This window comes from Pseudophryne corroboree, chromosome 3, assembly GCF_028390025.1.
Source record: "Pseudophryne corroboree isolate aPseCor3 chromosome 3, aPseCor3.hap2, whole genome shotgun sequence".
NCBI classification, from domain to species: domain Eukaryota; kingdom Metazoa; phylum Chordata; class Amphibia; order Anura; family Myobatrachidae; genus Pseudophryne; species Pseudophryne corroboree.
In genome coordinates, this window is record NC_086446.1 from 427,486,620 (window position 1) to 427,504,253 (window position 17,634).

Consider the following 17,634-nt stretch of genomic DNA (forward strand, 5'->3'; position numbering starts at 1 on the left):
TTCAGTGCGCAGTGGGCCCACTCGCAAGTGGACCCCTGGATCCTTCAGGTGGTATCTCAGGGGTACAAATTGGAATTCGAGACGTCTCCCCCTCGCCGTTTCCTAAAGTCTGCTTTACCGACGTCTCCCTCAGACAGGGAGGCAGTATTGCAAGCCATTCACAAGCTGTATTCCCAGCAGGTGATAATCAAGGTACCCCTCCTGCAACAGGGAAAGGGGTACTATTCCACACTATTTGTGGTACCGAAGCCGGACGGCTCGGTGAGACCAATTTTAAACTAAAATCCTTGAACACTTACATACAAAGGTTCAAATTCAAGATGGAGTCACTCAGAGCAGTGATTGCAAACCTGGAAGAAGGGGACTATATGGTCTCTCTGGACATCAAAGATGCTTACCTACATGTCCCAATTTACCCTTCTCACCAAGGGTACCTCAGGTTTGTGGTACAGAACTGTCACTATCAGTTTCAGACGCTGCCGTTTGGATTGTCCACGGCACCCCGGGTCTTTACCAAGGTAATGGCCGAAATGATGATACTCCTTCGAAAGAAGGGAGTTTTAGTTATCCCTTACTTGGACGATCTCCTGATAAGGGCAAGATCCAGGGAACAGTTGGAAGTCGGGGTAGCACTATCTCAGATAGTGCTGCGGCAGCACGGTTGGATTCTCAATATTCCAAAATCGCAGCTGATCCCGACGACAGAGAGTGGGTACTTCACCCAGAAGTCTTCCACATAATTGTGAACCGTTGGGAAAAACCAAAGGTGGACATGATGGCGTCCCGCCTCAACAAAAAACAAGACAAGTATTGCGCCAGGTCAAGGGACCCTCAGGCAATAGCTGTGGACGCTCTGGTAACACCGTGGGTGTACCAGTCAGTGTATGTGTTCCCTCCTCTGCCTCTCATACCCAAGGTACTGAGAATCATAAGAGGAGAGGAGTAAGGACTATACTCGTGGCTCCGGATTGGCCAAGAAGGACTTGGTACCCGGAACTTCAAGAGATGCTCACAGAGGAACCGTGGCCTCTACCTCTAAGAAGGGATCTGCTCCAGCAGGGACCCTGTCTGTTCCAAGACTTACCGCGGCTGCATTTGACGGCATGGCGGTTAAACGCCGGATCCTGAAGGAAAAAGGCATTCCGGATGAAGTCATCCCTACCCTGATCAAAGCCAGGAAGGATGTAACCGCACAACATTATCACCGTATTTGGCGTAAATATGTTGCGTGGTGCGAGGCCAGGAAGGCCCCTACAGAGGAATTTCAACTGGGTCGTTTCCTGCATTTCCTTCAAACAGCACTGTCTATGGGCCTAAAATTAGGGTCCATTAAGGTTCAAATTTCGGCCCTGTCGATTTTCTTCCAGAAAGAACTGGCTTCAGTTCCTGAAGTTCAGACGTTTGTCAAGGGGGTACTGCATATACAACCTCCTTTTGTGCCTCCAGTGGCACCTTGGGATCTCAATGTAGTTTTGGGGTTCCTAAAATCACATTGGTTTGAACCACTCACCACTGTGGACTTAAAATATCTCACATGGAAAGTGGTAATGCTGTTGGCCCTGGCTTCAGCCAGGCGTGTCTCAGAATTGGCAGCTTTATCCTATAAAAGCCCTTACCTAATTTTTCATACGGACAGGGCAGAATTGAGGACTCGTCCTCAATTTCTCCCTAAGGTGGTTTCAGCGTTTCACCTGAACCAGCCTATTGTGGTACCTGCGGCTACTAGGGACTTGGAGGACTCCAAGTTGCTGGACGTAGTCAGGGCCCTGAAAATATATGTTTCCAGGACGGCTGGAGTCAGGAAATCTGACTCGCTGTTTATCCTGTATGCACCCAACAAGCTGGGTGCTCCTGCTTCTAAGCAGACTATTATTGCTCGTTGGATTTGTAGTACAATTCAGCTTGCACATTCTGTGGCAGGCCTGCCACAGCCAAAATCTGTGAAAGCCCATTCCACAAGGAAGGTGGGCTCATCTTGGGCGGCTGCCCGAGGGGTCTCGGCGTTACAACTTTGCCGAGCAGCTACTTGGTCAGGGGCAAACACGTTTGCTAAATTCTACAAATTTGATACCCTGGCTGAGGAGGACCTGGAGTTCTCTCATTCGGTGCTGCAGAGTCATCCGCACTCTCCCGCCCGTTTGGGAGCTTTGGTATAATCCCCATGGTCCTTACGGAGTTCCCAGCATCCACTAGGACGTCAGAGAAAATAAGAATTTACTTACCGATAATTCTATTTCTCGTAGTCCGTAGTGGATGCTGGGCGCCCATCCCAAGTGCGGATTGTCTGCAATACTTGTACATAGTTATTGTTACAAAAATCGGGTTATTATTGTTGTGAGCCATCTTTCCAGAGGCTCCTCTGTTATCATGCTGTTAACTGGGTTCAGATCACAGGTTATACGGTGTGATTGGTGTGGCTGGTATGAGTCTTACCCGGGATTCAAAATCCTTCCTTATTGTGTACGCTCGTCCGGGCACAGTATCCTAACTGAGGCTTGGAGGAGGGTCATAGGGGGAGGAGCCAGTGCACACCAGGTAGTCCTAAAGCTTTACTTTTGTGCCCAGTCTCCTGCGGAGCCGCTATTCCCCATGGTCCTTACGGAGTTCCCAGCATCCACTACGGACTACGAGAAATAGAATTATCGGTAAGTAAATTCTTATTTTATTGAATGTGTCCATTTTTTTTTTTCTTCCAAAATATAACACTACTGTCATGTAGTCCCAAAGCCACCCTCCACAATTGCAAAGCATTTTCTAGGTTTGCTCTTGAACAGTCAATTACACACACATCTCTCACAGACTGTGTAATGTGAGCATCTACAGCCTATTAACTTCTACTACAATCCATTAAATGTTGCACATTCCTGCATACAGTACACTTGTATTATCCATCTTTCATCATGGGAGATCTGTCGCGTTAGAACACAAATACAGATGGTGCATGGTTATTTGTAAACTGAATGACCTAGTGCTAAGTTCATTGGGTGACACCAATACTGTTTAACCCAGTACATGTACTCTACACCATCATGTTACTTTTCACATTGGTTGTTTATATTCGCTCTTAAGCATCAGAAATGATAACCTGTATTAATGTTTTTGTTTTTTTGTTTTTATGTTAATGGCAGTAGTGTACTCTGTCCCAGGGAACTTGCACCCAGTTGCATTATGTGGGTAAGGCAATATAAAATCTGATATGTTGTGAAACTACAAATCCCAGTATGCCCTGCCACAGTTTTGCAATTAAATCTGTGGCAGGGCATGTAGGGATAAGTTGGGTATGCATTACCGACGCCGGGTATCCCGACGGTCAGCATACCGACCGCCACAGGTTCTATTCCCACTCTAGGGTTGTCGTGGACACCCACAAGTGGGACTAGTCCCTGCTAGTCAGCATGGGATTAGGCAGTTGCGGGATGCAGGTGCCGGTAGGGATGTGTAGTTTCACAACTGCTGGAAAGCCACAGGTTGCCCAAGCCTACTGTAGAGGAATAATTACAGTCTTACCACAGTGGTGAACTGATAACTTTGTATTTGAATCCTACTGAAAGAAGTAGCAACCTGCTTCATTCAACCTTGGAGCTTACAAAGAATAGTAGAGTGGAATTTAACAGATACCTACTGTACAGGCACTTGTTTTACTACCATGTAAACATCTCCTTATATGTGGCCTCTGAAGTTTCTATTTCTGCTCCAATTATTATAATTTCTATATTTAGCGCCACAAATTTCACTGTGTTTTGAGCACATACTAACTCCACAGTTAAGGTCCGGGTGCCTTATTCGAAGTTGTGCGCAAGTTGGCTGCACGTGTGGGAGCATTGCGTGCTTTGATCCTTGCTCATATTCAGAGTCGTGCTCGTCTATTCATAAGTTTGTTGGAGTTGCTGTCATTACTATCACCACGTAGTTGCACCAACCCTGTAGCTGGTGCAGAATGTTTGTTCTAAATTATTCTCCCCTCTGCACAGCTGGCCTGGGCTCCTTACACCAGCTTTGGGCCCAGGTAATTGGTACCCAATCCACCTCCCCCTCCCCCTCTCCCTCTCGATCTATGTAGATGTACAGCACTATATAATAATGAAACCCACACAATGACGAGAAGAATATACAAACTCCATACATGTCCCACCCCAGCCCTACCTGTGTGGAATTTGTATATTCTCCTCATACTTGTGTGGGTTTCATTATTATATAATGTTTACTCTGGTTTCCTCCCACACTCAAAAAATATACTGGTAGGTTACTGACCCTAGTTTGTAAAGGCCCATATACTCGAAACGCCCGACGCCGATATTGGCAGCGGCGGGGGTGCCAGCATCGGCAAGTGCATACACACATACCGATGCCAGCGGGGAAGGGAGCGACATTGGGGGGAGCGACGCCCATGCTGCCTCTGCAGCATGGCTGTCGTTAATGAGGACCTCCCTCGTCTGTACATGTTCAGACGAGGGAGGGGGTCGTTAACGATGCTCGGGAGCGCGCATGGGTATGGGTCGTTGGATAGACACAAGTTAGGTCGACAGTCATTAGGTCGACCATGGAAGGTCGACATGCAGTAAGTTGACAGGGACAATTGGTCGACATGGTCATTAGGTCGACATGAGGTTTTTGACTGTTGTTGGTGTCGTTTTCTCCGTAAAGTCACGGGGAACCCAAATTAGTGCACCATGCCCCTCGCATGGCTCGCTTTGCAGATTACCGTTCCAATTGTAGTCTATGTGGATCGTTAAGTATGGAAAAAATCCAATAAAATTAAAAAAAATTGAAAAACTCATGTCGCCCTTTTGACCTGTTGACCTAGTACATGTCGACCTAAGTTGTCTCGACCTAAAGACCGTAACCCGCGGGCATCATTAACAACATTGAGTGTACACACTAGACGAGATTGTAGAAGATCTTGCTCAGATTGGCCCTTCTGAGCGATATCTTTTACTTTCTGGTCTAGTGTGTATGGGCCTTTAGGGTGTGTATGTAGTGTTCACTCTAGGATTTTTTTAGGGCAGGGTGCTGATCACGGGTAGGGCACATTTTTCATTCGGGAGGGCACATTTTTCGTTCGGGAGGGCACATTTTTCAGTTAGAAGGGCAAAATTAGGTACATACTATAATGCTTGGTCCTCCCATTCCCACATGATAAAGAATGGGCAGTGCGCGCCAAAGGCGCGCAGCAAAAATTTAGGGGCGTTGTTTTTCGTGGGGAAGGGGCATGGCCACATAATAGTGGCAATTCACATTACACCACACAGTAGTGCAGCTAATACACACTGCACCAGGTAGAACCTCCTATACACACTGCGACAGGTAGAGCACGTTATACATATTGCGCCAGGCAGAGCACATTCTACACTTTGCGCCAGGCAGAGCACGTTATACACATTGCACCAGGTAGAGAGCACTGAGACACACTGCACCAAGTAGAGAGCACCGAGAAACATTGCACCAGGTAGAGAGCACCGAGAAACATTGCACCAGGTAGAGAGCACAGAGAAACATTGCACCAGGTAGAGAGCACCGAGAAACATTGCACCAGGTAGAGAGCACGTTATACACATTGCACCAGGTAGAGAGCACTGAGACACATTGCACCAGGTAGAGAGCACTGAGAAACATTGCACCAGGTAGAGAGCACGTTATACACATTGCACCAGGTAGAGAGCACTAAGACACACTGCACCAGGTAGAGAGCACTGAGACACATTGCACCAGGTAGAGAGCACTGAGACACATTGCACCAGATAGAGAGCACTGAGACACATTGCACCAGGTAGAGAGCACTGAGACACATTGCACCAGGTAGAGAGCACTGAGAAACATTGCACCAGGTAGAGAGCACTGAGACACATTGCACCAGGTAGAGAGCACTGAGAAACATTGCACCAGGTAGAAAGCACTGAGAAACACTGCACCAGGTAGAGAGCACTGAGGCACATTGCACCAGGTAGAGAGCACTGAGAAACATTGCACCAGGTAGAGAGCACTGAGAAACACTGCACCAGGTAGAGAGCACTGAGAAACACTGCACCAGGTAGAGAGCACTGAGAAACACTGCACCAGGTAGAGAGCACTGAGACACATTGCACCAGGTAGAGAGCACTGAGACACATTGCACCAGGTAGAGAGCACTGAGAAACATTGCACCAGGTAGAAAGCACTGAGAAACACTGCACCAGGTAGAGAGCACTGAGACACATTGCACCAGGTAGAGAGCACTGAGAAACATTGCACCAGGTAGAAAGCACTGAGAAACACTGCACCAGGTAGAGAGCACTGAGACACATTGCACCAGGTAGAGAGCACTGAGAAACATTGCACCAGGTAGAGAGCACTGAGAAACACTGCACCAGGTAGAGAGCACTGAGAAACATTGCACCAGGTAGAGAGCACTGAGAAACATTGCACCAGGTAGAGAGCACTGAAAAACATTGCACCAGGTAGAGAGCACAAGACACACTGCACCAGGTAGGGCACATTTTTGATCTCCGCTTTTTTTGTGCCAATCTTACATACTGGGGGCTGATGCTGCGGGTCACCCCTCACACACCGCGGAGCTGGTTGAAAATGGCCACAACACTGATCCATGTACACAGAGGAGGGAGGGCTGGGTTTGTCTCGGCGGGAGAGGCAAACCCAGCCCTCCTGTCTCATCAGATCATGAGCAGACCTATAGTCTGCTCACAGAGGAGGGGAGCTGCGACGGCTGACAGCTAAGGACGGGCGGGACGCGGAGGTCTCTGTCTCTCATGCAGGGAGACACAGTGATCTCGCTGAGCCAAAAAAAAAGTGGGTCCCAGGGACCCCTCAGTTTTAAAAATTTGGGTCCTACTTCAGTTTCTGGGTCCCACAGCAACGTATGCTTTTGAGATCCCCTTATGCCTCCCCACATAGCATTAGACCACCCCACATGGTAGATAGCAGTTATGGCAGTATTGGGGGGCAAATAGAGGGTTAGGTGCAGGTAGTGCTGTAGGCAGTGTTAGGGGTAGGGAGGCATCAGTACCCAGGATTCGGTGCTTCCTGCTCCCCGTCAACTTTTAAGATCAGCTTCTCTGTGTCCTTGTTGAAGCCCTACCGCTATAACACGAGGTGTGTGCGTATGCTGGGCACTGCTTTGGTTTGGGGATTGTTTGTGTGTATGCTGAGCACTGTGTGGGTGTGGCAGTTGTGTCTATGCTGAGCACTGTGTGTGGATATGGGAGTTTATGTATGCTGGTCACTGTGTATAGGGGGATGTATCCTGGGCACTGTGGGTATGGAGTACCCATATGCTAGGCGCTTTGGGAAGGGGGGGGGGGGGGATGAGCAATGTGTGGGTATGGGTTGTGCGTATGATGGCCACTGTGCGGGTGTGTGGGTATAGAGGGTGCTATGAGCATTGTAAGTGTGTATAATGAGTACTGTGTGGGTATAGAGCATTATGAGAGCTGTGGGGGGTGTATAATGGGCACTGTGTGGTATAGGGGTGTGCATATGATGGGCGCTGTGTGGTATAGGGGTGTGCATATGATGGGCGCTGTGTGGTTTGGGTGTGCGTATGATGGTCACTATGGGGGTGTGCATACTGGACATTGTGTGGGTTTAGAGGGTTTTATGAGCTCTGGCGGGTGTATAATGAGCACTGTGTGGGCATGGAGTGTGTGTATGATGGGCACTGTGGGGGTGTGAATACTGAGCACTGTGTGGGTATGGGGGTGTTTATAATGGGCACTGTGTGGGTATGTGGGGTATAATGGGTGCAGTAGTGGTGGTAGCAGCAGGGGACAGGATAGGTGCAGTAGTGGTGGTATCAGGGGGCATGATGGGTGCAGTAGTGGTAGGGGGTAGGATAGGTGCAGTAGTGGTAGCAGGGGGTAAGATAGGTTGCGCAGTGGTAGGAGGCAGGATGGGTGCAGTAGTGGTAGCAGGGGGTAAGATAGGTGCAGCAGTGGTAGGAGGCAGGATGGGTGCAGTAGTGGTGGTAGCAGGGGGTAGGATAGGTGCAGTAGTGGTAGCAGGGGGTAAGATAGGTGCAGCAGTGGTAGGAGGCAGGATGGGTGCAGTAGTGGTGGTAGCAGGGGGTAAGATAGGTGCAGCAGTGGTAGGAGGCAGGATGGGTGCAGTAGTGGTGGTAGCAGGGGGTAAGATAGGTGCAGCAGTGGTAGGAGGCAGGATGGGTGCAGTAGTGGTGGTAGCAGGGAGTAGGATAGGTGCAGTAGTGGTAGCAGGGGGTAAGATAGGTGCAGCAGTGGTAGGGGGTAGGATAGGTGCAGTAGTGGTAGCAGGGGGTAAGATAGGTGCAGCAGTGGTAGGAGGCAGGATGGTTGCAGTAGTGGTGGTAGCAGGGGGCAGGATGGGTGCAGTAGTGGTAGCAGAGGGCAGGATGTGTGCACTAGTAGTTGGGACGCTGGGGGAATAAGATGCAGCGTAACAGGAAGCGCCCTCACAGGTATAATGTGCAGGTATTGGCCATGTTATTTAATAAATATAGGAAAGGCCCGCCTGCACGTTTGTGAAACGAAAGATTTATCACCATTCCCCCAGGTCGCAGCGCTCTGACCTCTTGGTACTTTGCAGTCGTGGTGCCCGACCGCACTGACATGTCCCGCTCGGCCCCAGCTCATGTTCTCTGCAGCAGACCCACCGGGCTGCCCCTGGTGAAAGCGCTCCTCTCCTCCTCGGCTCCCTCCTGCATCTTCCATTCTCCTGTCATCGTGATGTCCGCGCCCGGTTGCCACCAGCACATTCAATGGGTTGGAGATCAGCGCAGGGAGGAGGGACCGACGTCTCAGGTGGCGCTTGGATTGGGAGACGCTGCCGGCAGCGATTGGATGTTGAGAAGCTGCCGGCGGCTATTGGCTGGTGAGGCAGGGCTTGGGGATTTCTATTGGCTGTGAGGCGGCTGTGAGGCGGCTGTCAGCAAAAAACAGCGCGTCCTGCGGGACCCGCTCACTTTTAAAATCCGAGTCCCTCTTTGCGATCACTGCAGTGTGGTTAATGTGTCCGGCGGGCAGCAAAGTGCGGGGCGGGAGGGCGCACACAAACGGGCAGGGCGGCATTCAGGTGTCTAAAAAAGGGGCAGGGCGCAGCGCCCTGTGAAAGACACCTAGAGTGAACACTAGTGTATGTACATGGGCAGACCAGATGAGCCAAGTGGTTCTTATCTGGCGTCAAATTCTGAGGGCGCAATGTAATGAAGTCAGAGTTCGGCAGCCATGCTGATGCTGGCCGAAGTCAGATTTTTTTCTAAAGGGGCAATCGTGTACAAGGCATGACCAGCATCCCGCATGGATGACGAAATCTGACTACATTACATCCCTGACTTTGTTTCTATCATATAATTCACTATGCATATATTTTAAACTATGATAATAAAATACTTAGAGGCTTGTCCGTGAGCATCTAGTGATCAGTTTGTACTTTATTCACTATATTTTAAAACTGTGTTGAGGCTTTTCTATCAAAGGGTATATACCACAAAGGGAATCTGTATGTTTTACCAGCAGGTGGGATGCATAAAGTGTAAGTGTAATGACATAAAGTCCCCTCCCGGGCTCACTCGCTTGCCAGAAGTTATATTTCCACTAGGTTGGTGGCGTGGACCCACCAACCGAGTATCCTGCGGAGGTCGGGATTCTGTCCGGCGGTGTTTTAGCAGCTGCCTGGATCCCGGCGTTGGTCTCCTGAATGCCTGGATCTCCTCAGCGGGTGTGTTAACTGGATACCATCCAAATAGTTTGTTATGTAAATATGATTCATTGTATTTCTTTGTTGTATATTTAGCGGTCTGTATTTATTAGATGTTATGTCAGTGGGCACATTTGCACTCAAACCTGCTGATGACATACAGAGGAGATGGCTGGCTGCTTTGACAGGACTAAATAGGGGTGGTCTTCTGTATGCCGGCGGTCGGGCTCCCAGCGCTCAGTATACCGGCGCCGGGAGCCCGACAGCCGGCATACCGACACTTATTTTCCCTCGTGGGGGTCCACGACCCCCATAGAGGGAGAATAAAATAGTGTGGCGCGCGTAGCGCGGCGAGCCCGCAAGGGGCTCATTTGCGCTCGCCACACTGTCGGTAATCCGTCGGTCGGGCTCCCGGCGCCGGTATGCTGGTCGCCGGGAGCCCGACCGCCGGCCAGCCGTAGTGAACCCCTAAATAGCTCTAGTGCACCAAAATGCCAACACTAGTGTAACAGGTTCATGTTAGATACACTCATCTAGACTGTGGGTCAAGCTAACAATGAATGTCTAGGTATCTTATTTAAAAAATATAACCTACCCCTATTAGGGTTGTGAAAGGCTTATATTACGGGTGCTCTGGAGTTGGTGTAGAATTGTTGTTTTCAGTTTCTGATTTTGGGCAATTTATTAAAGCGGCTTTCAGTAAATCTATTCTAATTGGATTTAATTAATCACTTTCTAGACAAGATGAAAATAGTTCTTTATCTACTTGTGTTAATTGCTGGTTTAGAGTCTCGGTGCCTCATTATAACTTGACGAAAACTCTGTTACACTGCAAGGGGGCACAAATTTAGGATGTGCATATGGTTGACTGTTGGGTTTCCTAACGTAAGTGTAACTTGTATTGTAAAAACAAATCTGCCCAAAATGTACTACAGGCAAAGACAGACGTCTTATACCCTGCATACAAAAATAAAATAAAACAAATTACATTTCAACATGGCTTGTCTAGTTACAAGTATGCACCCTCAGATATTTGGCTGCCTATGTAGAGATTGTATCTCTCCTACAAATAAGCAGAATCTTGAAGGGTGATGAAGATACTAAATACACTTCTTCCTAAATGTTTCCTGAAAAAGATTGATTTAAATAACTCCCATCCCCTCCCCAGCGCCCCCCCCCCCCCCCCCAAAAAAAAAAAAACCCACACAGACCGGACTGTAGATATAAATAATGGGGTGGTCTTCAGTATGCCGACTGTCGGGATCCCGCCGCACATTATACCGGCGCCGGGATCTTGACAGCCGGCATACCAACACTTTTTCTCCCTCGTGGGGGTCCACAACCCCCCTGGAGGGAGAATAAAATAGCGTGGTGAGCCACCGTGCCCGCAGCGTGGCGAGCGCAGCGAGCCCGCAAGGGGCTCATTTGCGTTTGCCATGCTGTTGGTATGCCAGCGGTCGGGCTCCCGGCGCCGGTATGCTGGTCGCCAGGTGCCTGGCCGCCGGCATACCATACTACACCCAAATAATGAAATCATAGCCCTGGTAAATAATACACTGACTAGATTATTGTCTCCATGGTGTTTTGCTAGCATAAAAGACACTTATACATATTAGGACACTGGTTCCCAAACTTTTTTGGAATCACGGCGCCCTAGAGTATCAGAATTTTTTTTTCACGGCACCCCTAGGCCAAACATTTCTTATTAATGAATTTAGGGGGACATGTACTAAGCAGTGATAAAAGTGAAGAAGGGAGCCAGTTGCTCTGTATACTTTTAAAGTATGCAAATTAAAAATGTTACATCAATGCTGATTGGTTGCCTTGGGCAACTTCTCCACTGGCTCAATGCTCCACTTTTATCACTGCTTACTACATGTCCCCCTTAGAAAACAAATATGACATTAGTTAAATTGTGTTTATATGTCATCCTTAGGCTGAGTTATGTGGTGAGGGACCGGATTCATTTCTGTTTGTCCACATATGTTATGATTGGCAGCCACCGGCACTGGTTTTGACTATTACATAGACCATATATAATTTGAACTGGTCCTGAACCACCAATCCAAGGCACCCCTGTAATACCCCTTTCACACCGCACAAATAACCCAGTATCAAGCCGGCATATTGCCAGGCCGACACGAGTCAGCGTGCGGTTTGAAAGCGCCATAGCTGAAATCCCCGGGTCACCTAACCCGGTAATTCACCGCGGGAATAAAGCAGTGTTATTCCTGGGTTGAATACCGGGTCAGTGGCAGCGTAAATGGGCTCCCGGGTCGATGGGACCCGTTCACTACAGCAGGGAGAGGCAGCGCAGAGATGATCTCATCTCCTACCACGCCTCCGCCCCCGTTGTGGCTCCGCCCCCCGCTGCTATGGCAACCCGCCCGGCATAATGCCAGGATGGGGAAGCCAGCAGCAGCGTCCAATGCCGATCCCACCCGGGAAGGGCCCGTTTCCAATTCCTGGTTGGGATCTGGCATTGGCGGTGTGAAAGGGGTATAAGTGTCCCGAGGCACTCCAGGGTGCCACGGCACACAATTTGAGACCCACTGGTCTAGAGTATAATAAAGCACCTACTGTGATGGACAGAACTGTTGTTTGATGCCCAGTTTGAATCCTTTGTGTTAATATGAACAAGATCTGACTGAGTAAATGTCTATATATAATATTAAAGTGTGTCTTGGCATTTCCGAGTTAAAGAAACAATTGTGTGTTTAGTGTGAGTTTAAGTGAAGTTGCTATGAGCAGAATGAGTCTGTCTGGATCTGTCACCGGCTAATGTGAGTAGGAAATGTAGGTCAGACATCAAGGGAAGCAATCAGGATTCAGTCACACGCTAATCCCTGAAATGTTGGGTGTGTGTCTGCATATGTGCACTATGCAGAATGTAATACTATGTGTCTGGTATGTTTTGCTGTGCTGAGTCTACAGTTTCCTGTCTGTTTTGATGATTGCATGTGTCTGTGTTTGTACATTGAGTTGCAGTATGTGAATTGTATGTGCATATTTTTATAGTCTGTGTTGCATTCCAATGAGTAATTGCAGGAATCCGAGTCTTTCCCCTCCTATGCTTTAGTTTTTCCACATTGTGTATATTCTGTCTCTTACAGTGTCATAATTCATTGCAGAACCTGTGCAGCTATTAGTTCTGAACCTTATAGGGATATTGAGAATTGCTCTTTGCATAGATGTCTGTGCATACAGAATAGTACCTAAGTTATAACACTGAATTATATAGGTCCTAATATTGTACTCTGAAAGAGTCTTGGTGCAGCTATCCTATATAATAAAAGGCTAACACTGCTTGTCCACCTTTCGGGGGGGGGGGGGGGATTCAAGTGTTTTGCATGCCGGCAGCCACTAGATGATGGCGCCCGTCTGAGCAATTCAAATGTTGCTCTGTTCAAGTGTGCACACCTGTTAAACCGTAACGCAGGTGTCCTTATGCGAGCTTAGGGATGACCGAAACCTCCCGTGGTACAGAGAGGCTAAAGCTGACATTACTGTTATGGTGTTCCGTCATTTTGACAGGCTGGTAACTAGTATATCCAGATTTTGATTCTTATGTTACCAGTGCCAGTAATACAAATATTACAATTACAGTGGGCCTTGGTTTCTTTAGGATCTTGTAGGGTAAGATGAACAGATACGGGCTCTCCAACTCTTCAGTTATTTGTAAGCACACAGGAGACATGACAAATGCTGGAGGTTGGAGCTTGGAGGTTCTTTTAGGGCTGACTCACAAAAACAAATTTGGTGTTGGCAGTTGAGCTATAAGGTATGCTGGTGCTTTTGATGAATCCTGATGTCTGACCATAGATCCTCCCTTAATCATTACGGCTTATATTTGTTTAGTTTTCTCTGTGGTACAGAGTAATAATGCTGGATCATTGAATTCTGTACGAATATGATTCAGGCACTTTGATGTTGATTGGGGTCGTGGTACAAACTGTGCACAGCTAAGTGATAATCTAAATGTACATATATGGAAAGTTTATTTAGCGTTTGTTACCAGATCTTATAGGATCAGAAGGTCAGTTACCTTTTCATTGCGATTACATGTCAAAGTTTTAGTGCAGAGGTCACCTGGGTGCTTGGAACTATGCTGCTGCAAAATCCGTTTACATTCAGATGAGCACTAATTATTCTGCTTAATAACTTGTCTTCTCCTTTATCTCCAATAGGTTCCTCTTGTCTGGTGGGTTACAAGAAGACCCCCCCACCAGTTCCCCCTCGCACCACCTCCAAACCCTTTATATCTGTGACTGTACAAAGTAGTACTGAATCTGCCCAGGACTCTTATCTGGATGCACAGGAAGGGCAGAGTGAAGGCAACAGCCAATCTGGGCTCAGCACCTCCACTGAGAGCCTTGAAAGTACCAGGGCACCCAGTGTGACCCGTGTTTGCCCCCCAACTCCCATCAGGCAAGTCCCTCCTGAGGTGCCCCCCAAACATGCAGCCGTAAAAATCAAAGAAGAGCCGCGTGCCCCAGAACCCCTCCCAAAACGCAAACTATCTTCCATTGGAATTCAGGTGAGACAGTGACACAAAACGTTTTGGTCACCTACATACTTCTTTTGTGAATGTGTGCGCTTATACAACTATTATTGCCCCAACTGTTGAATATATGATGAATTGTTTGTAAAAAGTCTCTTTACACTGTGAATGAATGTCTTGCTCTGTGTAGTCATACTGATACTGAGCAGGCTGCGCTTTGCTAGAAGAATCACAGTAATCTAATAGATTACTGTGGGAACCTAAAGGGATTTCGAAGCAGTGCATATAGCTGCAAAATTTGAGACTTTTTTTTTTTTAGGTATATCTTTACATTTTGATTCAACCCTCATTGCGGTGTGAACTGCAAAATGAGTTGCTTTAAATACAATATAGTTTTACTGAAGAAAGATAATCCTATGTCTATTTATGTAGCATTGGGTGTTCCCTGTTTGAGATCAACTTGTTCTGTTCATATTCCTTTGGTTTGGGCACTTTTATTCTAACATTCTAGAATTGGTTTAGAGTCCATTAACTAGAAATATGCACTGTATCGGCTATCATTAAGTTTTTTTAAGGGGACAAGCATCAAGTTTAAGATAATACCCTATTTGAACAATAGAATTTCAGCACATTTTTATGCCTTATTGTTGTTTAGGTGGATAGTATACAACCAGTGCCTATCCCTGAGCCACCCCCTCCTGCCAAATTCCAGTCTGTTGGGATCCAGGTGGAAGAAGAGTGGAGGTAAGCCTGATTCCCACTTTATACTGGATGACTCTTTAGGATAGGTTATAATGCTAGTGAACTACAAGGTTATATTGTGTTACTTGTCCTGCTCTTCCATCTGTCCTCTGAGGCTACACTTCATTCTTCATGTCTGTGTGGCTCACACTGGCACATAGACATACAGGATGGACAAGCAGCTCTGCGGGAAGCTACTGCATAAAGAAAGTATTCAGTATTATCTGTACAGGCGATAATTATATTCACTGAATATAAAGTTACATAAACATACATACATTTTTTACTGTATTACCTGATACATTTAGAATGCTGGGATTTGTGGTTCACTGCTGATCTTGAATACTAAGTGGAATATATACCTGCATTCATTTGAGACCTAAATCGTCCTAAAGGTTTCCATTTGTTTTGTTCCTAGAAGGTCATGGGGGTATCCAATTAGCCGCGGACTATTACTGCGGCCAATTGTCCCACCAGGGGCTATCCTGTTAGCCCCAATAAGCCAGCATGAGCCGTGGCTTATCTGGGATTTTGTTTCACCTGCCGTAGGTGGGCAAAACCAAATCCCCGGAAAAAGCACTGTTTTCATCCGAAAACAAGATGTGAGAATTTTTTTTTTCTACAGTCGACCAAATTGGATAGCCTTTAAAAAACTAAATGAATAAAATTAGGTGAAAACATTTAGGGTAGTGAGGGGATTAAAATTTTGAAAAGTCGGTTGGGTTTCTGTTTTTTCCTGTCTATTAGATGGGTAAAAACAGACACCCAACTGCCTTTTCAAACAATTGAATCTCCCCCAATGTTTCTTCTCCAGTAATTGGATACCCACCATTTCTGTATTAGCAATGTGGTGTATTAGATCAGTAGCTCTCACACTTGGCACATACTTTGAAAAAAAATCATTGATTTTTATAATATATGGTGCAAATGCCATACAGTAGCTATTCTACTGATGCATTAGACACAGGGCTTGATGACATCCGCCTGTTTCCAGAGTGTATCCTACGACTTTATGCACTGTGCATTCTCCGTAATTAGGCTGGTGCAAGTGCACTTTGAAGATGATGAGTATTAAACTAAGCATACAATTATGTATGACACTTGTGTTCAGCCCTTAATGTACTGCCCATATAAATTTATAGAAAGAATACATGGGATCTGAGTACACATATATGGCCATATTTGGAGTTGAATATCTGTGCAACTGGGTCATGTAAAAATAAACTTTGCTTTCTCTAACGTCCTAAGTGGATGCTGGGGACTCCGTAAGGACCACGGGGATTAGCGGCTCCGCAGGAGACTGGGCACAACTATAAAGAAAGCTTTTAGACTACTGGTGTGCACTGGCTCCTCCCACTAAGACCCTCCTCCAGACCTCAGTTAGATTCTTGTGCCCGGCTGAGCTGGATGCACACTAGGGGCTCTCCTGAGCACCTAGAAAGAAAGTATATTTAGGTTTTTTATTTTCAGTGAGATCTGCTGGCAACAGACTCACTGCAGCGAGGGACTAAGGGGAGAAGAAGCGAACCTACCTAACAGGTGGTAGTTTGGGCTTCTTAGGCTACTGGACACCATTCGCTCCAGAGGGATCGACCGCAGGACCCGACCTTGGTGTTCCTTCCCGGAGCCGCGCCGCCGTCCCCCTTACAGAGCCAGAAGCACGAAGAAGGTCTGGAAAATCGGCGGCAGAAGACTTCGGTCTTCACCAAGGTAGCGCACAGCACTGCAGCTGTGCGCCATTGCTCCTCATGTACACCTCACACTTTGGTCACTGATGGGTGCAGGGCGCTGGGGGGGGGGGGCGCCCTGAGGGCAATAAATAACACCTTGGCTGGCAAATATACATCATATATAGTCCTAGAGGCTATATAGATGTAAAATTACCCCTGCCAGTATTACAGAAAAAGCGGGAGAAAGTCAGCCGAAAAGGGGGCGGGGCTTCTCCCTCAGCACACTGGCGCCATTTTTCCCTCACAGTTCCGCTGGAAGGAAGCTCCCTGGCTCTCCCCTGCAGTCTGAATACTACAGAAGGGTAAAAAAGAGAGGGGGGGCACTAAATTTAGGCGCAGTATAGGTATTATATATATATATAATATATATAAAAAAGCAGCTATAGGGAAAACACTCATTGATAGTGGGATCCCAGTGTTATATAGCGCTCTGGTGTGTGCTGGCATACTCTCTCTCTGTCTCCCCAAAGGGCTTTGTGGGGTCCTGTCCTCTGTCAGAGCATTCCCTGTGTGTTTGCGGTGTGTCGGTACGGCTGTGTCGACATGTTTGATGAGGAGGCTTATGTGGAGGCGGAGCAGATGCCTGTAAATGTGATGTCACCCCCTGCGGGGTCGACACCTGAGTGGATGGTGCTGTGGAAGGAATTACGTGATAGTGTCGACTCCTTACATAAAGGTTTGACGACATACCAAATGTGGGACAGCCGGCTTCTCAGCCTGTGCCTGCCCAGGCGTCTCAAAAACCATCAGGGGCTCTAAAACGCCTGCTACCTCAGATGGTTGACACAGATGTCGACACGGATACTGACTCCAGTGTCGACGACGAGGAGACTAATGTAACTTCCAGTAGGGCCACACGTTACATGATTGAGGCAATGAAAAATGTGTTGCACATTTCTGATGTTACCCCCGGTACCACAAAAAAGGGTATAATGTTTGGAGAGAAAAAACTACCAGTAGCTTTTCCTCCATCTGAAGAGTTAAATGAAGTGTGTGAAG

General features: G+C 47.4%; 1 protein-coding gene across 5 annotated transcripts in view; it reads left to right on the plus strand.

Annotated features, from left to right (window-relative positions):
- Positions 1-17,634, plus strand: part of DLGAP4 (DLG associated protein 4) — a 420,667-nt gene that overhangs the window by 356,868 nt on the left and 46,165 nt on the right. For all 5 annotated transcript variants that reach the window (XM_063960318.1, XM_063960320.1, XM_063960317.1 and 2 more), the window contains 2 exons: positions 13,851-14,200; positions 14,820-14,908. In XM_063960318.1, the coding sequence (XP_063816388.1) occupies positions 13,851-14,200; positions 14,820-14,908 (439 nt within the window). The remainder of the gene's footprint in view (positions 1-13,850; positions 14,201-14,819; positions 14,909-17,634) is intronic.